The sequence below is a fragment of the Orbicella faveolata genome, unplaced genomic scaffold (assembly GCF_042242905.1).
Source record: "Orbicella faveolata isolate gen_17 unplaced genomic scaffold, um_ofav_v1 contig_12, whole genome shotgun sequence".
NCBI lineage: Eukaryota > Metazoa > Cnidaria > Anthozoa > Scleractinia > Merulinidae > Orbicella > Orbicella faveolata.
Genome location: NW_028301539.1, coordinates 16,555,001 through 16,565,356, shown reverse-complemented (window position 1 = coordinate 16,565,356; position 10,356 = coordinate 16,555,001). Strand labels below are relative to the sequence as shown.

General features: G+C 36.7%; 1 protein-coding gene across 1 annotated transcript; it reads right to left on the bottom strand.

Annotated features, from left to right (window-relative positions):
- Window positions 1-693: 693 nt before the first annotated feature.
- On the bottom strand, window positions 694-6,125 carry LOC110063187 (pyroglutamylated RF-amide peptide receptor-like). Its single transcript, XM_020770150.2, has 4 exons — window positions 5,968-6,125; window positions 5,433-5,554; window positions 2,140-2,372; window positions 694-1,651 (listed from the first exon to the last, which is right to left on the bottom strand). The coding sequence occupies exons 2-4, from the start codon at window positions 5,512-5,514 to the stop codon at window positions 836-838; spliced, it is 1,131 nt and encodes a 376-aa protein (XP_020625809.2). The 5' UTR covers window positions 5,515-5,554; window positions 5,968-6,125; the 3' UTR covers window positions 694-835.
- Between the last annotated feature and the right edge of the window lie 4,231 nt (window positions 6,126-10,356).

Genomic DNA, 10,356 nt, shown 5'->3' with positions numbered 1-10,356 from the left:
TCACTCAAAAAGAGCTTGTGTCAATCGTTATTAACTCCATACCGTAACGTACTGCTAATGTGTATAGAGCTGACACAAGGTATGAATTTAAATAAAACGAATATAATTAATATGCATACGTATACTGAGTTCGTTTAGTATGATGTTTGCATGATTTCGATTACTATTTTGAGCAATGGGCTAAAATAAATAAGATTGCTGTCAAAATTACACGATAATAATCGTCATTGCTTGCCCGTAAGGCACGTAAGAAAAATCAAAACGAGAGCTAAAACAGTAGTTGAATTTAAGGACGTTATTGTACGAACTCTGGAGTCTTCAGGTAACCGTCAAAAGGGGGAGGGGCATTTATGTAGGTGTAACTTACGGAAGATGGAGGATTTTTCTTACGTTCGGAAGCCGTCTTGTAACGTATTCGTGGATTCTTCGGCAATTTTCGGAAACCTTAATTGTCTTTGACGATTTCATTAAGTCCCCTTGTCAAAATAAATGATTGATTGATTGATTGATTGATTGATTGATTATTGATCGATTTGTTTGTTTTCTTTGTTTGTTTCCTTTGATTTGTTTGTTTCCTTTGTTTGTTGTCTTTGTTTGTTTTTTACTTATCCACTCATTTTAAACTTTCTATGCTATGAACTGCTTTGAAGTGGCCGTGTCTCAAAGTGGCATGGCAAGCTTGCCAATCAAAAACTGACTGGATTTATCACATGTGTAGTAAATCTTCCATTGTAGGGAATTACCCGATTTGACTCGATCATCACCAACACGTGACGATAAGTTATTCTTACTGTAATTAAAGGGTTGTCTTAAGTGTAAGTATATCGGACATGTTTTACAGTCTAGTGTCGTATGTCTCTTTCTGGTAAGCGAGGTTTCCAAAGCCATTGGTTACTTTGCTCTTTTCTCCTCCCCTTGCCATGGTATCTACTCGGCTTATTACGGTGCTCCTTGATGAGTTGTCGCTATTTCCACCTGGCCTCTCCTCCGTGGGATTTCCGATCTCCAAACAAACTTTCCGCAAGGAATCCCTCCGGAAACTTGGACTGTTAAAAAAGTAAATGAAAGGATTGCAAACTGAATTGAAAAGCCCAAAGCCATAGGAGATCACTCGAATGCCATCAGCTGGGTTAGGAAAGTCGGCGACATATCTCTCAATGAAGCCGGTGTAGATCACAAACGGCGCCCAGCAAACGAGAAAGAATATGACAACAGTCAGAAGCATTTGTGTAACGCGTTTCTTTGTTTTGTCCAGAGACTTTACATTTGCAGCGGACATCGTGCCCGTGCGAGAAATTTTTCTTTCGCGGCTCCACACTGCCTTTCCAACACGGCTATACAATACAATGATTGTGACCAACTGAATGAGGAATCCAAAGATTGAAAGGAACACTAGGTAGCTAAAACCTGCTAACGTGTTATTGGGAACGGTGCTACAATACCAGAACGTTCCATTTGCCCACTGGACTTCTTTGGTGTCTACAAAGTAAAACGTGGGCAGGAAAATTGCGCCGGCGTAAATCCATCCAATGGTTATTAGCACTTTAGGACGAAGCCAGGCCTTCATAGCTTGCAGGGGGCGAACAAGGGAGTAATATCGATCAATGCTGATGACGGTCAGTAAACACATGGAGCTTGATGGCGCCAGAAACTGAAAGAGCAATTGACAAGTGGTTAACATTTTACGAACGGCCCGTAAACAGTAAATGTAGTAATCGATACATTATGTCAATTATTGTTAACGATTAGCTGATTCAGAAAATATTATTTATCGACCCCTTATTAAGGACTGCTGGTTTGACGCCGAGAGATCAAAAGTTTTACAATGTTTTGCACCCCATACCTTCCTTTTGTTGTGGGTCCATCCTCCTCGCAAATAAAAGTTCTCTTTTCCAGCGCTTCAATTTCGAGAATGGCGTTCGAGACATTGTCATAGAATAGGCTGAGTGTGCAAGTGAATCATGCCGTTTTCGGTCTCCTCTGAACTTTGTATTAAAATATTATTGAATTGGGATAAAAAAGGAAATTATGTTATTACTATTCCAGTTCCTGTAACTGTTATAGTTCTTCAGTTGCAATATGTGTTACTGTGTCCTAAGTTTCTGGAAACGCCCACAAAACGATATTTTAGCTACTAACCTGGACAAATCGTGTGAACTTACACAGACCACTTGCACCTTTCACGTTTTCTTCGGGGTAGTAAAAAATGAGCCACAAAGTCAGCGGTATGCACACCACGCACACGAGCAGATCTGAAATCGCCAAGTGGAGGAGGAATAGCTGCACTGCAGACCGCTGACCACGGCGACGAGTCGAGACAATGATTGAAATAACAAAGCTGTTACCGATTAAACCAACCAGTGATACGAGTCCTGCAATATTGGAAAGAAATATAAGCATATTTATTTTAACACTTGAGGTTAGATAGCCTTGATTTCAACATGGACTTAACATCATTTAGGCTGAAATATATCATTTTTGAACAATGTTAGCTATAAAACTGTGTTACATGGTTGCCGTGTTGGAATCCGATTTATCAGAGATGCTGTTGATTTTGCTTTCAAACTGTCGTGTAGAGCCGACATTTTTCATTTCGTGAGGCAACGCGTTCCATTATGAGGACTCCACTGTAACGGACTTCGTTACATCTCGCATATTATGTTCTGTGAAACGTGGTGCAAAAAATTCTTTTAAGTGCCTGGGGCACGTTGTTGCAGCGTTTAAAAAAAACCATTACTGCCATTTTGGGTTTTTGGCCACTGCGTTGACGCAACACTTCGGAAAATACTTTGTAGTCAGTTTATCGCTTAATTGAAAGCACAAACAGACCAAGACCGGGTTGGAGTAATTCAACTGTGGTATCACACTGTATTACAACATGGCAAATTTGTAATGCAGTATTTACTGTAACGACGGGTCGTGCACACGTTTAAAAGCACCTATATATTGTGAGAACTGAGACTTTTTTTTACACGTCATCAACATGTCTCAACCAAGAGAGTCGATCAACGAGGAAGTCCCAACAATTGTAGACGAATTTTTAGTTCATGAAGTATGGATTTATTTTATGGGCAAGGCAGCACTGATGGATAAAATTAACTTGAGATATATTTTGAGAAAGAAAGAAACAACTAAGGGTTGAAAAAATGTTAACAGTGATGGAAACGAAGAATCCAGCGCACTTGATTTGAGTCTGATGATCAAGCTTTCTGGTATAGTTCTCAATTGTTTTTTTCTGTGATGTAGTTCGTTTTGCTCTCGTTTTATCTGTTCAACTCAAGGCTGACAAAATCACTAAAACGTTCATTTAACCCAAATTCTAAACCGTGCTTCATTTTCGAAAGCATGAACAAGAAAAATAAAAAGGTCTGAGTGTATCGTGACTTGTTTAAACATTTAGAGCACAATGTCTAATTTTGACAGAAATGGACCACTGTGATTAGCCTGTTCCATTCAAAAAGTTAACCCGAACCTCAATATTTTATTTATATCGAAATCTAAATGCTGAACTAGTCTTGCTGGTGCTAATTAGGAAAACGTGAAGTGATATCTCAACGATTTACTGTCTTTGGCTTTATTCCTGGTCAAATACGATTTCAATGCTTTCTGTGTTTACATTTGGAATTTATAAATGTAGCTCTGTGGTTTGGGAGTTGTGATAGCATGTCATGGAAACTAATGATCAGAGTGACATTCTATTGAGAAGAAGGATCGATTAGTAGGGAAACATTGGTCATTAGTTTAATTTTGTTCCTAATGCCCTCCGATTGACAGTTACTTTGTGATCAAAGTTCTATCATGTACAGTAAGTAGGTGGAAGGAAACCCTGCCTCAAGAGAACTGAATTTATGACTTAGAAAACAGCATGAAAAAAAAAAAAAAAAAAAATAACAATAATAAAAAACATCGTTTCAGTTTAGGTGATTGGCGGTGAATATGTAAAGAAACATTTGAAAAGGAGAAAAAACCTTACCAATTAAACAAAATGCCTAAGTTACTATCAGCAAATCCCACCCATTAAACCACATGTAAGAAATATTATTAAAATGAATTTGTTGGATATTGTTAGTTGTTGCTGTCATATTAGATTTTGGTTCTGCAGGCGGCGTTGGTTATTAATCTACCTCACAAAAATTAATTAGTCGGAGGCCGGCTTTATAGATCTTCCCATTGTTAGAATATCCCAGAGCTACATTGACACATATTATTCAGTTGAATGAAAAATTCAATTTTGAGAGAAAAATAAAGGTGTAGGCAAAATTTCCGCCTCTCCCTGGAGCCAGTCTTTGTTTCCCCCGCAGAAAACCTTCAGCAGGAAGAGCGTGGGATTACCTTTGTAAAGAACAGCTGCTAATGGAGGTTCGGGTAAGTTTTTCGGGATAAACGCTCAAATAAACCTTTTCAATAAAACTTCACATGTCAAGACAATGGTCGATAAACCTGAACCCCAGCCTGTGTTATTCTTTTCAAATCGTGTAAACCTATTATCTCACATTATTTTATTATAAATTTTGTCCTACGACTAAAAAGTTGCAATTAAGTCACTGAAAAAAGATTTGAACGCTAATCAAAAATATTAAAGTTGAACTTAGCCCACAATATTCTCGACGTAATATTTACAAGCGCCTTTAAGTTTTGATTTCAGCTTGAACGGTAACCATGGTTACAAGTAAAGAAGCAATACACAATAAGACATCATTGAAGTGAGAACACTGTCTTGAGATTCTGGGAATGCGTGTGATTCTTTTGAATTTTTCCATCTGCTTTGATATTAGTAATCTAGCACTTTCCCTTGCTCAAACTTATCAGATTCATGAGTTTAAAAATAAAAACCAGCTTCGGGGAACTATGTTTTTATCCGTGCATTTGAAAACGGCCTCAAATTGAAACGAAATAGTCTTCGGCGAATTGCTAACAATATCAATGACACAGTCACCGTTGTTGTTTGTTTGGATGAAAAAGTTGCGTATTGAATAAAGATTGACGCTTGAAACAAAGATAAGCTTCGATTACATATACAACACAATTCGTCTTTACGGATAGGGAACGTATTCTGATCAGCTTGATCTTTTCTTGATGCTTGCGGGACAACGTAAATCTTTATTCTTCAATGTTTGTTGGGCGTTGCACCTTAGTGCAAATGGACCTGCTAGTCAGTATATACCCGAATGCTAGTCTATTTCACCGTGAAAACTAAGAATTGAATCTATACGAATTGAAAAAAACGATTCTTAATCGTTTTTATTTTTCCTTGCTTAGAATTGCTCGTCAAGCGGATATACTAACTTTGATAAATCAACCTGGCTTCTTCTGTTTATTAAACTATTATTTAATTTCTGGGAAGGAAATCACTAACTTCGTATGAATTTACTTTAATACAGAATTCTGGTGAAAAATTAAAGTCCCAATGAAGGTTGTGCACATATACTTACCTAAGACAATTATGGCTGCGATAAACTCATCACCGTTTGTTGACCAAAGGTTGTAAGTTTTAGTGCTGTTCGTGGACGACATGTTCAAGCTTGGAGCTAGGCCTGTCCTAATATCTTGTGATCTAATAAAGAAAGAAAACGCTTTGCATCAATTGGATTCTCAATTTACAGAATGTAGGGAGTCTCTTTATTTGTTCAAGCTGTGTTGCGTGAGTATTAGAAGCACGTAATTCTGTTTTCATGCATCATATCTCTCACGCATCTGTTGCTTCGAGTAAACGCACTTATAAATGGTAATAGCTTAGCGGTGCGTGTTTTTAAGGCGCTATCCTGTGGAGAGATCAATCTTTCTGCAACATATTTCCAAATCAAATGTAGTATACATCTGAAACATTTGCCAGTTCGCACAAGGTATATTATTTTGTAAAGTCCAACTTTAAATTTGACTGATTTGCTTGGTGTTGAACAGCATTTGTCGAACTTAACACACCTCAGGAAATCCGACATTAAGAAAATGATGACAAATACCACTGACCTGGATGTATATTAGACTGAAAAAGTTTTGAAAGTAAAGGGGCTGTTCCTCTATCAGTGGTTCAAAACGACTTCAGATCAGATTTTTGCTTGTTTCTGGCTGAGTGAATCTACCGCATTACTGACGTCGCGGAACCAATGCTCTGACGAACACAATATGTAAATTCACTCCTCAGGGGCTGAAAGAAAACTCCCTGGAAACTGATATAATTTTAAGCGGGAAAGTTAATTACTTGCTTGAAGGCCATTAGTTAATTGATATAGCTTTTCGCCTAATGAAATATTCGGGGAAAAGCCAATATGTGTCAGGAAGAGCTAGCCATTAATAAAGCCAATGTTTACAAATAATGTAAATAAAAACAAAGAACGCTCGCTTGACGAATCACAAAGCATAACAAGTGTGAATCAAAACACTGACTAATTATGCTATTGATTGATGGCTTTTGACGTGTTAGTGAATCTTAATATTGAATAGTATTTATAGTGACTTAAAACTGAGCCATAAATCTTACAAATAGCTCAACAGGAATTTAATTACAAACATATATAAAAATAGCTATATCAAAAGAAAACAACATGACTTTGTACTGATTGTAAATTGAAGAATACAGCCAAAGTTAATTGAAATTTGTTAGTGACAGCAACTCTTTAATTTCTGATCACAAGTAGATTTATTTCTCAATTTCCTCAGTTGATATTGGTTTAATCGAGGTCAAGCAAACTGAGTTATCGAGTTTTCATATATTTTAGCACATGGGTTTAATTGAGCTTTCGGCGTATATTTTAGCACATGCAAGGGTTTAATTGAGTTTTCGTATAGTTTAGCACATGAATCTAGTAATCAATAAAGACAGCTGAAACAGCAATAACAATCAAGGCTTTGTTCATGCAAATTGAACTATAAAAGACGCAAAAAGTTTGGGATGACTTTATCTCGATCTTAGATAAGAGCAAATAATGCAATGTACTGTTTTTCGTAAATTAAAGAGCATACCATCAAAACTGAAATCAGAATTCGCAATCAAGGAGGAAACAGCACTTCATAAAAGAAAATAACGCTAATGGCATAAGGTCCGCCTTTTTCATGACAGCTGGAAGAATTGAACAAAACACTGAGCCAGATCGATTCATTCGATAAAAGAGAAACAAGAGTTACTTGAAGGAAAAAAAGAAACTTCAATTTTTCCAGATATTCCTTCATTTGGAAACCGATTCCAAAATGTGAGGGATGTTTTTTGATCTTTCAATTGCCTACACAGAAGCGCATGGGCAACAACTGTGGGTAAAATATAATATAACAGAAATAAAAGTAACTTAGTACGTAGTTTCACACAAATGGACGCTGGAATAAACGCTCCCTGATATTAGCATGATAAACACGAGGTAATTAAGGCTAATTTTTGAAGTCCTCATCAACTTCATGGAGCGACTTTTTTCTTTTCATGTGATAGTGCGATCAGGCTTCCCGTCAGGGATTTGCTTTCGTCACTTTCTGATTTCTCATGCTGTGAATTTTTGTAACCTATTTTAGTATAACTTGTTTCCATATGATATTGTGGTTTCGTAAAAGTTGCTGTAAATCATGTTTTTCAAAGGCTTTTATCCAGGAGGAGAGAGGGCTTTGGGGTTGATGCAATTCCAGTAAATAGGAAATAAATTTGCATCTATCGTAAAGACGTTTTGAAACTACATTTATAGGTAGAGACTAGTTCACACCAAACGTGATTTTGTATAGGAGGTAACCTAGTGATAAATTTCAATGATTTTCTTCCCCAGGAGGTTGTCAGTGAGAGATGCCAAAGACCTTAGCACTTACGACATATTTATTAACATCAGTGTCAGTTGATTTTTGAGCCTAAAAAAATATAACGTACATTATTATATGGCAAGGTAGTCTTGATTGCCTTTTTCTTGGTCGGGATTTTGCCATTCAGACGTTTCCATGGAAACTGTCCTGAACCGTGTATTGCCGGCAAATTTAATGACAAGCATGGCACGAGTGCCATTTATCAAACAACAAGCTCATTATAACCGCGTAGTTAAATTTGAATTAAAGTCTTGAATCGATGGCAAACAGGTCTAAAGGCACAATAACTCTATATCCTGGTAAAACCAGAACAAGCAATAGCTCGCACTTTCCCTTCGTGAAATGTTAATTGTGGGAACAGTTTTAAATTTCTGAAATTAATCGAAAACAGTTCCGTAGTATGAAAACTGCAACCCATTAAATCTATTTACTAAAAAAAAAACGTCTTAACCGCCGAGCGATAAATTGATCATACATATACTAACGCTAATTTGTTTCACCTCCCAATTTTAAACTTCCGCAGTACGGGTTTGTTGATAGCGAGCACCCACGCGATTGCAAATGTAACTTAAAGCCACGAACAGTCTATCTAAAAATATGATATACATGTATTCTTTTATAGAAAAATAACTAAAAAAAAATGTTTCCTTTTCTAAAGAAGACTATTATATCTTGTTAACGATAAAACAGCAAAGTCATCATCAACAGGAAAATATCGCCTTTCTCATGTTATGTCAGTCATGCAAAACAGTTGCGTGTTTTTAACCACAAGAAGCAATATCCTCCTTGACTTCCTCGAACTAAACAATTCAGCTTGGCTCCGCCAACAGACTTAAAAAATAGGTCCGCAATGCGTACGCGTGTTTAGTGCGTTTTCAGTCAACTGGAGCCATAATCATAGATGGACAAAGGGTGAGCCGTTCACGGAGTAGTGGAACAAAACATTGACAGAAGAAGACTTTGTTTACCGTGGGATGTCAAATTAACTTGTACATGAAGTGTCAAGATGGTTTCCTGGAATTACCGTGAATTCTGTAAGTCCTGAATTACACTGAAGTTCTGATATTAAGTTTTTACCATGACTGTAAAGGAAATATAGACATGTTGAACAACAATCAATTTGCATGGAGAATTTACTAAGTTCTTTCATTAAAATGAAACTGTAAGCGCAATAAAAAAAACAATAATGCTAATACACTGTACATTTTTTATACTTCTTACAATAGCTTGTTGTAAGGTTACATGTTGATCAATGGGTAGTGGTTTGTAGAATATCTGCTGGACAAAAGAGTGTTCCTGATGACAGAATCAGAGTCTCCAGGTGGTTGTCAGAATACAGTAGTTGGACAAAGAGTTCTGTGAATTAGCTCAACTCCTCACATAAAACATATTGATGAGATGTTGATACAAAGTAAAATACTTCAATGACAGAAAATAAATAACAATGGAGAACAGAGTGTTCCATTTCCCGTTGCTCAGTGTGCTTGACTTTGGTTAACTAGGTTCTTGTGCTCACATCTGACATGGCATAGTGCAGATGTCTTGCGTTGTTCTTAGTATCAAAATTGTTCAGTGCCAACTTTAACTCAAAGTGTAAGAGCATGTTTCCAAAGCAACTGGCCACCACTTTTCTGTACATTAGTTACTTCTTTATAGGTGCAGGTCAAAATGTTGGTATTTCGTCTGCTTCTGCATCTGTAGGCATATGTTAGCACTATTTATTTTGAATTTGCATTTTACATTATGTGTGAAATTCAGTGCTGCTTTGTTTAACTGGGTCTGTTAATAACTCACCTAATTATTGAACTGCAGCAAATATAATCCAAACAACAGGTGAAAGAGTACAAATATACAGCAAAATTGTATAATTAGTTATTTTTATAGCAGAAATCCTACTTGTCAAGTCTGCGAAAGTCATGCAGAGCTGTCATACTCTCCCTCTTTTGCTGATAAATAATTATCGACTACAACATTTGGATAATAAATCACTTGTTCGACGATTTCATGTGCAGTATTGAAGTATAATTTCACTCATTGTTTGTGCATTGACCTGCTCATCAAAATACAGCACATTGACTCATAACAATATAGAGCAATACTTTCTACATCAAAACATCTATTAAGATATATGTGCTGTATTACATTGCATGGTATGCCATAATAGCCATTCACTCTATGAGATGCACCTGCAGGGAAACATGATGGTAGTTGTATTAATCATCTCTTGTTGATGTTTGTTTCTATGAATATAACTACTATGATTCCCTGCAGGCGCCTCTCATAGAGGGAATAGAGCATTGCAAAATATTGTATTGTATTTTATATAATAACCCAAGTTATTCACGCATTTTGATTGGTTCTCGCCTATGATCTATTAGAGGACAGACGCACGGTTGACGTCATCATTTCAAAGTTTTTCCCTCTGTGTTTTAAAATGGCGGAAAGTTGAGAATTTACATAATATTTTACATGACTGGGCAAAAGATAAGGTACAAGAAAGTCTTGTCCAGGCATTGAACAGGTACCAGAAGCATAGTCCAGCAGGTAGAAGAAAGATAAAGCCGTTTCTGTTTTAGAAAATGA